General features: G+C 37.7%; 2 protein-coding genes across 2 annotated transcripts in view; both read right to left on the bottom strand.

Annotated features, from left to right (window-relative positions):
- The window catches only part of LOC101900656 (mucin-5AC), a 275,856-nt gene that overhangs the window by 30,948 nt on the left and 229,522 nt on the right, over positions 1 to 15,386 (bottom strand). The window contains exon 6 of the mRNA XM_059121734.1: positions 2,074 to 2,177. Within this exon, the coding sequence (XP_058977717.1) occupies positions 2,074 to 2,177 (104 nt within the window). The remainder of the gene's footprint in view (positions 1 to 2,073; positions 2,178 to 15,386) is intronic.
- Positions 9,879 to 12,238, bottom strand: LOC101900480 (endothelin-converting enzyme 2). Its single transcript, XM_005179890.4, has one exon. The coding sequence runs from the start codon at positions 12,202 to 12,204 to the stop codon at positions 10,153 to 10,155; it is 2,052 nt and encodes a 683-aa protein (XP_005179947.2). The 5' UTR covers positions 12,205 to 12,238; the 3' UTR covers positions 9,879 to 10,152.

Genomic DNA, 15,386 nt, shown 5'->3' with positions numbered 1-15,386 from the left:
TGTTTCGCTTGGCCGAAAGTGATGATCTGCCGAATTTGTTTTTTTTTCCGATGACAAAACATACGTTGTCCAGCAGTTTGTAAACAACAAAATGAGGTCAGCTGAAAATGAACACCTTAGGTTGGCCACCAGAACTCAAGCGCCGGACATGTTGATGGGGTGGGCCGCCATAACAGCCGATGGTCGCTCTCCGCTCGTATTAATCGACCGTGGCATCAGAATAAATGCCGATTATTATCGCGAAATTGTTGTGGAGGGTGTATTAAAGCCTTGGGCATGTAAACATTTTGGCCGCATACCTTGGACATTTTAAAAGAACTCAACACGCGACACCAAAGAATGGTTACAAAATGAGTATTTTGGAAAGCAAGGTTGACACTAAAAAATAACAAAGTGTCGATCACCTCACGCAAGCGCTTCGCCGCTTTCATTGGCCTTTTGAAGGCCATAATTCGTGCCAAAGGTGACCAATGCGAACAAATATAGACTTATTCTAAAATTTGATGCTATTTCCGATATTTTTTGCTTTCATTATCAAAAATAATCTCGTATAAAGGGGCATGGGGTCTAAAATCGATATTTTAATCGTTTTGGCCATATCAAATATTGAACATGTTATTAGCTAGTTGTTCTTTTTTATACCCTACACCAGAAGGTGGTCAGGGTATTATGTGTTTGTGCATTTGTTTGTAACAGGCAGAAGGAAACGAGATAGACCCATAGTTCCTTTTGATGATCTGCATAGAATCACATTTGAGTCGATTTATGCATGTCCGTCCGTCCGTCTGTCCATGTATTTTTGTAAACAAAGTACAGTTCGCATTTATTGTCCTATCCAGATGAAATTTTGCACAAATCATTTGTTTGGCCCAAGGACGAACCCTATTGAAATTGGAGATAATCGGTCAAAATTTGGATACAGCTCTCATATATATCTTCGTCCGATTTGCCTTTTATTGTGGACCAAACATGTAATATTTGCCCAAATGGGATGAAATTTGGCACTTACAACCGAATCGAGTCTAGAGCTAGTATGTCAAATTTGGTGAAGATGGTATGGCTCCCATATATATGTTTCATCCGATTTGTTATTTTTGTCCTCCGCAGCCGTAATATGCACTCTGTAACAACAATATTTGGAAAAATATATCAAATGCAGCTCAGAAATACCTTTGCTAAATTTTATTTTATTTTATGGATATTATGTATATATATATTTTATGGATATAGCTCCCATATATAACTTCGTCCGATTTGCCTTTTATTGTGCACCAAACGTGTAATATCAGCCCGAATAATATGGAATTTTGCACATACAACCGAATTAGGCTTGAAAATAAGCACGCCAAATTTGATCGAAATCGGTTCAGATATAGCTATAGCTCCCATATATATTTTTCATCCGATTTGTTGTATTTGTTACCCACAGCCGTAATATGCACTCCTTAACAACGATATTCAGGGAAATATATCAAATACAGTTCAGAAAAATCTTTGCCAAATTTTATCGAGATCGGTTCAGATTTGGATATAGCTCCCATATATATCTTTATCTGATTTCAAATTAATTTTGCACCAAATGGGCAATACAAGTCCGAATTTAAAAGATACAAATGCTTCGGCATATTTTGTCCTTTGCAGCGTGTATGATTGAATTCTCCCATAAAAACTTTTAATTGTTATGCGGAGCTCTACTAAATTAGGAAAGTGGTGTAGTGGTGTGGTGTATCATAAAGTCGGCCCCGCCCGACTTTAAGACTTTCTTTACTGGTTTATGCATAGATTTTAGAATCAAAATTTTTACCTATTTATTTATCTTCAATTAGGCATGTTGCGAAATAAATCCATCAAATTATCACACATACACACATAATAAATTATATTTGTAGCGATTAATTTGAATATTTTTGAATTCTAATTAATCATACACCTGGTCGAACTGGCTACCTGTTTTAATTACAGGCGTTATTTTTCTAATAAATTATGAAAAGTGACATTCTTGACAAATTAATTGGCTATGTTTTTTTTTTCTCCATTCGTGAAACCAAAACGGATTATGTAATTGTAACTTACCTTATAAAGACCCCACAGCGAAAGAAGGCAATACGAGACTATAATCAGAGATTTCCATTTGGGGGAGAAACAAAAGGTTGTGGCCGTTACAAATGGCAGGGCACCTGTAATGAGGGAAACAACAAGAAAAAGAAACGCCCCCGAACAAACAAGGGTTAATAGTATATATATAGTCGATGGTAAGAAAAAAAGGTGTTACGGAAACAAATAAATTAATAGTTGAGGATATACCAAAGACAAAAACAACCACAGCCAAAGACATAAAAAAGACAATGTATAAAATTAAACTAACAAAAGGTGGGCTAACTAAGTGACGTCAAAAAAAAATAAGTTTTTTTTACAAAAGTTTGGTAACAGCAATTATTGCAACAGCTAAAGTGTTTAAAAGTACATTTAAAGTTGCCAAACATATGCATACACACATGTAAGCCAAGTAAATTTATTTCCAAATCACTTTCTCATTTCCTTTTGACCTTTGCCTAAAGGCTTCTTGCTCTCATCATCACCTCCACCAATAATTATAGATCAAACAGCTGTCAGTGTGAAATGCTTCGAACAAAATGCTTTCTTTCATTCATTTCCCTATTTTCATTGCCAAAGACGAGTATACACACAGGCATTTTCCTTTATTTCAAAGTGTTGTTCATAATACAGGCTCTTGCACACACATACATACCAACACACACGTACATACATTTGCTGTACATTCGCCTTCACTGAGATTTCCGCTCTAATTATTCTGCAAAAGTACAAAAAATGGCGTTTTTCATTCATTCTTGCTTCCTTTTGAAGCTTTCATAGAGTTTTGATTTTTTTTTTGTTTTGCATAGCTGTTGTAATCGAGGTAAACCACTCAGGTGCTGGTGGTTAAGTCAGACACCAACCACAATGACCTCTAAGTGTTGCTTAAAGGTCAATGTAATATTTAAAATTAAAGTTTTTTTTGTTTTGTTTTAATGTTTGCTTATTAAGCAGCTCACTGTGGCTAAGGGAGGGCCATTGCAACAACTGTTTGTCGAAGGAATGCTGAATTTTGAAAAAGGTTACGAAGTAATGGGCGTTATTTTGCATATAACACATTCATTGCTGTAGAAAGGATATAATTTGTACCGCCTTCGTATAAAAACATGGAGCAATAAATTCAAATTTTAGAATTTTATTCTGGGATATTTTTGAAGAGATCTGTTTTCAATGTATAAAATTGTAAAATTAAGGTGAACAAGTTAAAAAGCAGTAAGTTCAGCCGGGCCGAACTTTGAATACTCTCCACCATTTGGAACGAATTTGGAAATAAAATCCTCAAAAATTCTGTTAAAATTTTTGAAAATAACGAATATAGCCGTTATATTGGTGTCTATGCGATGTGTAGTTCTACGTCAATTCGTCGGCATTGTTTGTCATAAGTCATTACCATATTCATATTCGCAACTTGAAATAAACGGTAAATAATGTACCTAAAATCATCAAAATATGGTACGTAGGGAGTTATCGTTATATCGGAGCTGTGTGAAGACCTGGACCACCATAGACAATTTTCTGTCATAGGCTGTAGCATCCATTACGAACTTCAAATACGACATCTCAAACAATTTCGGTGGGTATTGTACCTAAACTCGTCAAAATACCGAATATAGGGAGGTACTGATATACGGAGCCTATACGAAGACCTGGACCTGCATAGACAAAGTTTCCATTACGAACTCTAAATACGCAATTTGAAACAATTGCGCTGAATAATGACGCTAAAATCATCAAAATACCGAATATTGGAAGGCACAGTTATATAAGGGCTATACGATGACGTGGACCTGCACAGACAATTTTCTGTCTTAGACTGTAATATCCATTACGAACTTCAAATACCAACTTTTAAACAAATCCGGTTAATAATGTCGCTAAATCATCAAAATACCGAATATAGGGAGGTACCGTTATATGGGGGCTATACGAAGACATGAACCTGCACAGACAATTTTCTGTCTTAGGCTGCAGTATCCATTTCGAACTTCAAATACCAAATTTGAAACAATTCCGATGAATAATGTCGCTAAAATCATCAAAATAACGAATATCGGGAGATTCCGTTATATGGCAGCTATATGACAACGTGGACCTACATGGCCCATTTACGAACTTAACCTGCCTACTGGAAAAACCACCCCTTTATCACAAACCTACCACCGACAGGGATTCCAATAAAAAATTTCAGCTGCTAAATTAAACTGTTCCAATTGATTACCATAATATTTCACGGAATTTCTGGTAAAAAAATTTTGGAAAAAATATTTCCAAAACTTTCTGACAAATATCGGTATTGTTTTGAAAATATGTTTTTAAAGCTCGAGGATTTTATAAAAATTATTTTTTAAAGACTTTTTTCAGGAACATTCTGACTAAAATCTGGCCTTATAAAAAGTAAGCTTTTTTAAATTCTTTCTTGAGCTTTCTGGCCAAGAATTTCTGAAGAAGAATCTCTTTGTCGTGGATTAAAACAAAAATATTTTTTAAGGACTTTCTGATCAACAATTTTGGGAATTTTGGATGGATTTTTCTGGGATTTTCACGGATTGGGCTAAAAGTCCACATTTTGGTATGACTCCCAGATAACGATTTGCCTAAAAATTGCAGTTCGTAATGGGTTCTAGGTCCTGTGGTGGAATAAAGTATACATACGTTTCCACGTTTTCGTATGGCCTCCATTTAAAGGTATCTCCGGATATTTAGTATTTTGATGATTTTTTTCCAGGGATTTGTCTAAAAATTGGTGCTTGTAGCTCATAATGGGTTCTAGCTCCTGTGGCTGAACATTGAACATTTTTCCTATAGCGTTTTCCTATAGCGTACATATAACGATTCCCACCGATACTCGATATTTTGATTATCCTAGTCACATTTACTCAAGAAATTATTTCAAATTTGGTAATTAAGAAGATTTGGTAGATGTCAATTCTTGAAGTATAAATTGTCTATAGAGGTTGCCGTTTTGGTATGGTCCCCGTATGACGGCCCCACCCACTTTATGGTTTTTTAAAAAGTTTATCTGTATTAACCAAACGGTTTTACTGTTTTTATACCCTCCACCTTGGAAAGGAGTGTGTATAAACTTTCCGTTTGTAACTCCTCGAAATACTCATGTCAGACCCAACAAGGTATACATATTCTTGATTAGCGTAAAATTCTAAGTCGATTTAGCGATGTCCGTCTGTCTGTTATAATCACTCTACCTTTCGAACGAATCGAGATAAATGGCTAAAATTTTGCACACATGTTTATTTTTCCAGTAGGCAGGTTAAGTTCGTAAATGGGCCATGAAGGTCCACGTTTTCATATAGCCCCCATATAACGGTACCTATCTATATTCGGTAGATTGATGATTTTAGCGACATTACTCACCGGTATTGTTTCAAATTTGGAATTTGAAGTTCCAAATGGATAATACACCCTAAGATAGAAAATTGTCTGTGCAAGTCCATGTCTTCGTATAGCCCCCATATAACGGTACCTCCCGATATTCGGTATTTTGATGATTTTAGCGACCTTTTTCCCGGAAGTAATTTAAAATTTGGTATTTGAAGTTCAAAATGGATACTACACCCTAAGACAGAAAATTGTCTGAGCAGGTCCACGTCTTCGTATAGCCCCCATATAACGGTACCTCCCTATATTCGGTATTTTGATAATTTTTGCGACATTATTCACCGAAGTTGTTCGTTATGGGAACTACAGTCTGTGACAGAAATTTGTCTGTGCGGGTCCAGGTCTTCGTATAGGCCCCATATATCAGTACCTCCCTATATTCGGTATTTTGACGATTTTAGGTACAATACCCACCGAAATTGTTTGAGATGTGGTATTTGCAGTTCGTAATGGATGCTACAGCCTGTGACAGAAAATTGTCTATGCTGGTCCAGGTCTTCGCACAGCTCCAATTTAACGGCACCTCCCTATGTACGGTATTTTGATGATTTTAGCTACATTATTCACCGTTTATTTCAAGTTTCGAATTTGAATATGGTAATGGCTAATGACAAACAATGCCTATGTATGTCCACGTCGTATAGACCCCAATATAACGGCTATATTCGGTATTTTTAAAATTTTAACATATTTTTTTAAGGATTTTAGTTTTTGAAAATTTCCAAATTCGTTGTAAATGGTAGAGGGTATTAAAAGTTCGACCCGGCCGAACTTACTACTTGTTAACTTGTTTGTACTTTAAAATTGAAACACATTTGTACTCAGATACTTTTGTATATAAATGTTATCTTTACCCAATGGTGGATGGTATTAAAAGTTCGGACCGGCCTAATTAATAAGTCAATTCAAATCTATCTTATAATATAGCCGCATATGTTGATAACGTACAATTTTCTGTCCTTTCGATTCAATTTGCTATCCTTTTTGATTGATTTTGGAGGTCTTAGTTTTCCAAAGATATAATGAAGAGAGCACTGTATTGTATATCAATCTCATTGAGCAAAACTTGCCTTTGGAGGAAGAACAAAACACTTCTTATTAATTGCTATACTTTTCAACATTTTTATTAATAATAGCACTTTAAATAAAGTACATTCCAGCATGAGCCCATAAAGTTATTCATTGCAGTAATAGGAGATTACCCGGCCATTATGAAAATGTGGACACGTGCTACGAAACATTGTTTTCTGTGTGTGTGTGTGTGTGTGAAAGTAAATCACTTGTCATCATCAATTTGCACATAAAATGCAAATAAAACAAATGAGACCCCTCTTTGCTTTGGCCATTCATTTCGCTGTCTCTCCTTATTGAAAAAAAAGACTTCTTGTAGTCCCATAAATAATTAACAATTGTTTTGTGAGAACACTTTCCGTCTTTGTACATCAAGTATTTCGTCAACCCAAGGAGCTTGTGAGAGAAATTGTTTAATTAGTTTACTTTGCCTAGGTAGTTAGTAAAATATAATGTACATGTGATTATTATTCTTCATGTTCTTTATAATTAACTGAATACCCCCCATATGTCGAGTACTAGCAGAACAAGAAAGGCCTGAAATTAGTCGGATATGCATATGTATGACAAATTCATTTTCTTATAATTCTGCTTGATTTGTTGTTATTCAAGAAAAAATGAAAACATTTACACCAAAGTGTCAACTTACATTGGACATGATTAATAACACTGATCTGAATCAGGGAAATAAGGAAGTAGAGCGGTGGTATTTAGTGTGTAAAGGAAAACACTCAAAAGAATTCGTGATTAAACTACTTTGGAAAGAATGTATTACAAGGATTTGCTTAATATCGTGAAGAGTTATTCGGCATATACGCTGTCGAAAAGTCGAGTTCCGAAATCTCTCCCATAAGATAAACAAGTAAAAAAGCTGTAAGATCGGCCGGGTCGAACTTTTAATACCCTCAACCACTTGGTACAAATTTGGCAAATTTCCAAAAAAAAAAAAAATAATAAATAAATAAAATCCGTTAAAAATTCTGTTAAAATCTTAAAAATACCGAATGCTTATACGACGACGTGGGCCTGCATAGGCAACTTTTGTCATAAATTATTACAATATTTAAATGCGAAACTTGAAGAAAAATCTGTTTATAATGTAGCTAAAATCGTCAAAATACCGAATATGGGGGGTACCGTTATATGGGGGCTATACGAAGACGTGGACCTGCACAGACAATTTTCTGGCATGGGATGAAGTATTCATTACGAATTTCACATGCGAAATTTGAAAGAATCCCTGTAAATAATGTCGCTAAAATCATTAAAATATCGAATATCGGGGGGTACCGTTATATGGGGGCTATATGAAGACGTGGACCTACATGGCTCATTTTTTGACTTTGGATGAAGTATCCATTACGAACTTCAAATACCAAATTTGAAACGATTCCGGTAAACAATGTCGCTACAATCATCAAAATACCGAATATAGGGGGGTACCGTTATATGGGGGCTATATGAAGACGTGGACCTGCACAGATAATTTTCTGTCTTAGGCTCTAGTATCCATTACGAACTTCAAATACCAAATTTGAAATAATTCCCGTGAATAATGTCGCTAAAATCATTAAAATACCGAATATCGGGAGGTACCGTTATATGGGGGCTATATGATAACTTGGACCTACATGGCCCATTTACGAACTTAACCTGCCTACTGGGAAAATATACATGTGTGCAAAATTTTAACCTTCTATCTCAATTCGTTCGAAAGATAGCGTGATTACAACAGACAGACGGACATAGCTAAACCGACTTAGAATTTTACGCTGATCAAGAATATTGGGTCTGACATGAGTATTTCGAGGAGTTACAAACGGAATGACAAAATTAGTATACCCTCCATAGTATGGTGGAGGGTGTAAAAAAGTTAAATCTATAAAATACCCAGTGTTGCACTGTTGACTTCTGTAATTAAGATCTAGAGGGTGAGATGAAAAAACTGCAAAAAAATCAAACGCCATAATTTTTACATTTTTTTTTTTAATTTTATTGAATGAAAGCCAAAAATGTCGGAAATAGCATCAAATTGTAGAGTAAGTTTAGATTTGTTCGAAATGGTCAACTTTAGCACGAATGCTTGGCCTTGAAACCGTCACACGCTGTCCGAATGTTGCTCTGCGGTATTATGGCCAATTCCCGGCGAAGCGCTTGCTTGAGGTGATCGACACTTTGGTATTTTTAGAGCCAACCTTGCATTCCAAAATACGTCAGACACAACGGATTGGTATCCGGAGATTTTGGTGGCCATTGAGCGCTGGAAAAGACCATTAACCATTCTTGGGTGGCGTGTGCTGAGTGCGACGGTGCTGAGTCCTGTCGGAATGTCCAAGGTCTGCGGCCAAAATGTTTGCGTGCCCAAAGCTTTAATACACCCTCCATAATATTTTCGCGATAATATTCGGCATTTATTCTGATGCCACGGTCGATTAATACGAGCGGAGAGCAACCATCGGCTATTATGGCGGCCCACACCATCACTATGGCCGGCGCTTGAGTTCTGGCGCCCAACCGAAGCTGACCTCTTTGACAAGTAACCTTTTGTTTGTTTACAAACTGCTGGACAACGAATGTTTTCTCATCGGAGAATACCAAATTCGACAGTTCAACACGTTCGGCCGAGCGAAGCAACTCTGTAGCTCTTTTGAGTCTCACCTACACTACGCAGTTACTCAAGATCACGTTACAGTTTAAGATGCTCATAACTCTTTAAATATCTACAATTCGGAGTTTTTAGCATAATTTTGTTTGCAGATATTAAGAGGGAAAATAGCCTATTTTAAAATATCCATAACTCCTTAAATATTGACATTTCGGGGTTTTTAGCATCATTTTGATCGGAGATATTTAAAGATTTATTTAAAGAGCATTTTAAAATGCTCATAACTCCTTAAATATTGACATTTCTGGGTTTTTAACATCATTTTTATCGCAGATATTTAAAGAGGAACAATAGCCTATTTTAAAATGCTCATAACTCCTTAAATTGACAAGAAACAAGGGAACTGATGAGGATTGATGGCTCTTTCCTGTCTTACCCTTGGCAAACATTACCATCTTTCTCCATTAATAAACAATCGAACGAACATGTCAACACTGTGGTATTTCAACTTTTAATTATTAAATTATTATTATATTTTATTTTTGCTTAAGTTCCGCACAGTCACTATTCTCTAAGCCCAAGTGATTTCCTACCTTTTGCTACCAATGCAACGCAGACATTGATTAAAGCTCGTCTACAGATGTTATAGTAGCGATAATAGTCCCATCAATGCCGCCATTTAGTAATTAAAAGAACACACACACTAACACAGCTTCACTTCCTCCTCCATTGGGAAGATGTAAGTATGGAAAATAATTTATTTAACAGAGTCTATGACATCGACGTAATTAATATTATTATTATTATTATCAGTAGGAACTATATGTATGTTTTTTAAATAAAACAAAAAACAACAACAAAATACAATTATCACCATTCAATAGAAAACGCAGACAAGTGTGCTCCTCTATCTCTGCGTGGCAGCTGCCTGAGGGCCTTGTGTAACAGCACTTCCTGTGCGGAATGAACGTTTTTCTCCTTCGATTTCAATATATAATACACTTCCGTTGAGGATTCATTTGTGTTGAGGGTTTGCAGGAAAACGTCTCGGCAAACTCATCAAAATTCGCCAACATGGCTCGCACACGAACCTCTTCGGGCGGATGGACATCGGTGATGGTGACCAAATGACGCCAACGGCGATTGACATCGGTGCACCATAGCTGGGCGGTGCTGATGAAGAAAAGCTGTCGTGCTGTAATCGTGTCCATGTGTGGCAAATGTTCCGGTGTCTGGTGATGTTGTTCCAGATAACGATCATAGGCCAGGTAGGCAATGCGTATGCCCACATTATCGGCTATGTTTTCGCCCTGAGCCTGGGCCTTGGGCAGGAAACGTCCACCGAATTTGTGACTACCATATTGTTGGCGCAGGCATTCTTTGCGTACCTCGAAGGTGAGGCTGGCATTGCGATCCCACCAATTGTTGAGATTGCCCTTGGCATCATATTTGCGAATGGTGTCATCAAAGCCGTGGGCCATTTCATGGGCAATGGTAAAGCCCACGGTGCCATATTTTAAGGCCTTGGGATAGACATCGTCCCAAAGGAAGCGGGGTTGTAAAAATGCCACCGGCAGTAGGACTCGATTGTATTCTGCCGCGTAAGCGGGTGTGAAACTCAGGAGCTCATATTCCTCCAGACGTGGTGGCTCTTCGATTTTCAAACGATAGTTTTGTCCCTTGAGCTTAAGAATGCTAATGACATTTTCAAAATACTGATGGGTGGAAATGACCAACGGACCCAGTTCTTTGGTAAAATCCACATCGCTGTATGCATTAATTTCAAATGTCATGGCGGAGAGTTTTTCCAATGCCTTGTCTCGCGTACTTTCCTGCATCCATTGGGTGTTGGTTCCATTGAAAATGTCTTGAAACGAGGACTTTAAATGTTGCCAGATATCCTTGACTTCCTCGATTATATTGGGATTTGATTTCAACAAATCCTGATAGATTAAATTATCCAGAAATTTTGGAAAGTATTTCCGCGTGGTTTCAATGCATTTCTTTTCTTGCTTCTCATTGTTGGCCTCCACATCTAAACGGAAATCCTGCAACAACTGCCACATAATATAATTGGCCACTGTGGTGGTGGGTGTTTCCAAAATGACCAAACGCAGGTTGCGCAAATAGTTCTCCACATATTCGTAGACCGGCAATTTGTAGTCATAGCCCAGCCAGGTATTAACATACAAAGTAAAATTCAATACCGGGCCATAATTGTCGGTCATGGTGTCCAGTAGTCTGAGGCGCGCCTTATCTTCCATGCCCAGTCCCTCCAAAGGATCGGCCATACCCATGGCCAATTTCTGGGCAAATTCAGCCATTTCCCTGGCCGTGATCAATGCCACGGGGGATGAGAGACCCAAAACCTTTTGCAAATCCATTTGCCAAGCCATGGCCAGACGAGCATAAAACTCCTTCGAGCTACCCGGTACCATGTCATCGATTTGTCCAATATACAAACGGTTCACCTCGTTGTTATTCAAATCCGCATTAATATCGGCATTTAAAATAATCCTCTTGCCGTATTTCCTCAGAATCTGGGCAATGACCTCCAGCCAATTGAACGAGGGTTCATGCCAGGCAGCCCCCTTCAAGGCTGGCATGCCCCCAAACTCCTCCATTATGCTCATGAGATTTTCACGATAATGGCGCCCAATTGAATCCCTTTGCAGGCACGATTCATAGAAATACTTGACTTTACGTTCCGTTTCCGTATCATTGGAATCCTTGCCATTGCCCAGTAAGGTCGACAGCTTACGATTATAGGCCTTTGAGAGAATATTGAAAATATTCGTCTTTACCTCAGCATTGGCCGGATTAATGTGGGCCCAATTGCCACAGGCGTAACCGTAGAAATCATCACATGGCTGGACCTGAGGTCGCATGTAATTCCGCATTTCGGCCGATTTGGCCAGACGCATTATCTGGTGAGCAAACGGGGTATTAAATTGATCCTCATTGGTGGCTCCGACGAGTCTCAGCCATATGCACAAAATTGACGCCAATCTCCATAGAGGAGAAGATTTGAAGTTCATTTTCGCCGTCTTGTCATTTACCGTTCACTTTAATTTCACGACTAAATCTAAATTTATTTCACTACAATATTTTCTGTCGTATTTCTGTTTGTCACATCTAGAGTTCATTTCTGAGGTTATCATCTACGAAATATCTCAAGCTGTTATTTTTGTGTTCTCTTCACTTTCATTATAAATAAGTATTTACAATGTATGTGTATTTCTTACATCAAGTGATGACCGATAGTGTCATTTTGTCATAAATCATGTATGGCCTTGGCAATGACGTTGTAAATAGTTAACGATTACAAGCATATAATTCCGAGTACTGGCTATGGTGAGGTCACATTGTTTTTAGACTAAAAGTTCAGTAAATGGGAAAGAAATTAAGGTTTTTTATATAACCTCCACCATTGTATGGAGGGTATATTAGCTTTGTCATTCCGTTTGTAACTCCTCGATACATTCATAATAGACCGGAATTTTTTCAAATTTCGTATTTCAAGTTCGTAATGGGTACTACAGCTTATGAGAAAAAATTTTAAATGCAGTCCCACATCTTAGTATAGCCCCCATATGACTGTACCTCCCGATACTCGGTATTTTCGTAATTTGTGCGACATTTTTCACCGGAATTGTAAAAAATTTCGTATTTAAAGTTCGCAATGAGTACTACAGCCCATGACAAAAAATTTCGTATGTCCCCCATATAACGGTACCGGTATTTTAATGCTTTTATCGACATTATTCACTGAAACCGTTTCAAATTTCGCATTTGAAGTACGTAATGGGTACTACAGCATATGGCAAACAAGTAAAAAAACATTAAGTTCGGCCGGGCCAAACTTTTAATACCCTCCACCTTAGGGTAAAAGAAACATTAGAAGAAATGTGGCAAAAACCATTAAAATGCCGATTATGGGGAGGTACCGTTATATAGGGGCTATACCAAAACGTGGACCTATAATTACAATGTTTCGCCACCGGAGCTGGAACCCATTATGACCCACAAATACCAATTTTTAAACAAATCAGTGAAAAAATGTGGCAAAAACCATCAAAATACCGAATATCGGGAGGTACCGTTATATGGGGGCTATATCAAATCATGGACCCATGCATGCAATGTTTCACCACCGAAGCTGGAACCAATTATGACCAACAAATACCAATTTTCGAACAAATCCCTGAAAAAATGTGGCAAAAATCATCAAATTACCGAATATCGGGAGGTACAGTTATATGGGGGCTATACCAAAACGTGGACCTATAATTACAATGTTTCGCCACCGGAGCTGGAACCCATTATGACCAACAAATACCGATTTTCAGACAAATCCGTGAAAAAATGTGGTAAAAAAACTAAAATACTAAATATCGGGAGGTACATTTATATGGGGGCTGTACCACAACGTGGACCTATACATGCAACGTTTTGCCAGACGCTCAGGGACCCGCTATGACCTACAAATACCAATTTTAAGACAAATCCGTGAAAAAATGTGGCATAAATCATCAAAATACCGAATATCGGGAGGTACCGTTATATGGGGACTATACCAGAACGTGGACCGATATATCTCACTTTCAATACCAACCATCCTAGACACAATGCAAATAGCTCTGCTAAATTTTGGAGCTCTACGTCAAATAATGTGGGCTGTATCGTGATTTCAACAGACAGACAGACAGACGGACAGACAGACGGACATCGTTAAATCGACTTAGAATTTTATGCTGATTATGAATATATATACTTTATGGGGTCTAAAACGAATATTTAGGGATGTTACAAACGGAATGACAAAGTTAATATACCCTCCTTTCCAAGGTGGAGGGTATAAAAATCGTAAGCAGGTCCGTCTGTCTATGTAGTACCGATTCCGAACTTCAAATACGAAATTTAAAACAAATCCGGTAAAAATGTCTCTAATATCATCAAATGGGAAAAAAAATCGTGTTAATTATGCCGCTAATATCAAAATACGAAATAAAAGAAGGCAACAATTCCGGTAAAAATATCGCTAAAATCATCCAAAAAACGAATATCGGAGGGGGGCGTTACAGTTGTATGGGGGGAGGCTACACCATATATACAATTCTCTTTCAAGGTGTAAAGTTCTAAAAAGGAACTCCTTGTGTGGATTTTCAGACAATTTCATTGCAAGTTTTGGCTTCAATCATAAAAATACCGAATATCAGGAGGTACCGTTATGTGGTGTATATATTGCAAAATTTTAGCTTCCTATCTTAATTCGTTTCGACTCTAGCGTGAATACAACAGGCAGACGAACGGACAGGTCTAAATCGTCTTAGAATTTTACGCTGATCGAGAATATATGCACTTTGTTATGTCTAAAGTTATTCTTTCGATGAGTTACAAACGGAAAGACGAACTTAATATACTCCGGTACTAGGTATAGTACAGGGTATAAAATATGCTGAAAAAATGTCCATAAACCGCCCATCTCATATTTTTTTACCCTCAGCCATATGGCTAGAGAGGGTATATATCATTTTATACGGTAAAAACGATCCGGGTCGAAAAAACGGTTTTAGACCCTAGATCTCTTTGGACCAAATCGGTTTCAGAACATTGGGAGTCGATCTACCGATGTCCGTCCGTTTGCCTGCCAGTCTGGCTGGCTGGTGCACACGATAACTCTCGAAGGGAGCATCCAATTTGGTCCAAACTTGGTATATCGTAACCTTCTTTGTCAAACTTAGGTCGAGTTCGGAGATAGGAAATAATGGTCCACTCCTTCAGGTAACTCCCCCACAAAATATCAAAATGTCCAAAAAATATATTTTCTGCCCATAAAGAGAAAGGATAATCTGATTTTGCTCCTACTTTGCAAATCCTAATATTTCCATCTGTGCTAGGTCAGGTGAAAGAATGGACAATATCTATGTCTGCGTGTAAAGTACTCACAAGGAACTCCATGTATGGATTTTCAGATAATTCCATTGGAAAAAGTGGCTAAAATCATCAAAATACCGAAAATAGGGGAGTACCGTTATATGGGGGATATACGATATTGTGGACCTATATAGACAATTCCGTTTCAGGGGTAAAGTGCTCACAAAGAACTCCGTGTGTGGATTTTCAGACAATACGATTGGAAAATGTGGGTCAAATCATAAAATACCGAATATCGGAAGGTACCGTTATATGGGGGATATACGATATCGTAGACCTGTAT

This window comes from Musca domestica, unplaced genomic scaffold, assembly GCF_030504385.1.
Source record: "Musca domestica strain aabys unplaced genomic scaffold, Musca_domestica.polishedcontigs.V.1.1 1, whole genome shotgun sequence".
NCBI classification, from domain to species: domain Eukaryota; kingdom Metazoa; phylum Arthropoda; class Insecta; order Diptera; family Muscidae; genus Musca; species Musca domestica.
This window is presented reverse-complemented; position numbering and strand designations above follow the sequence as displayed.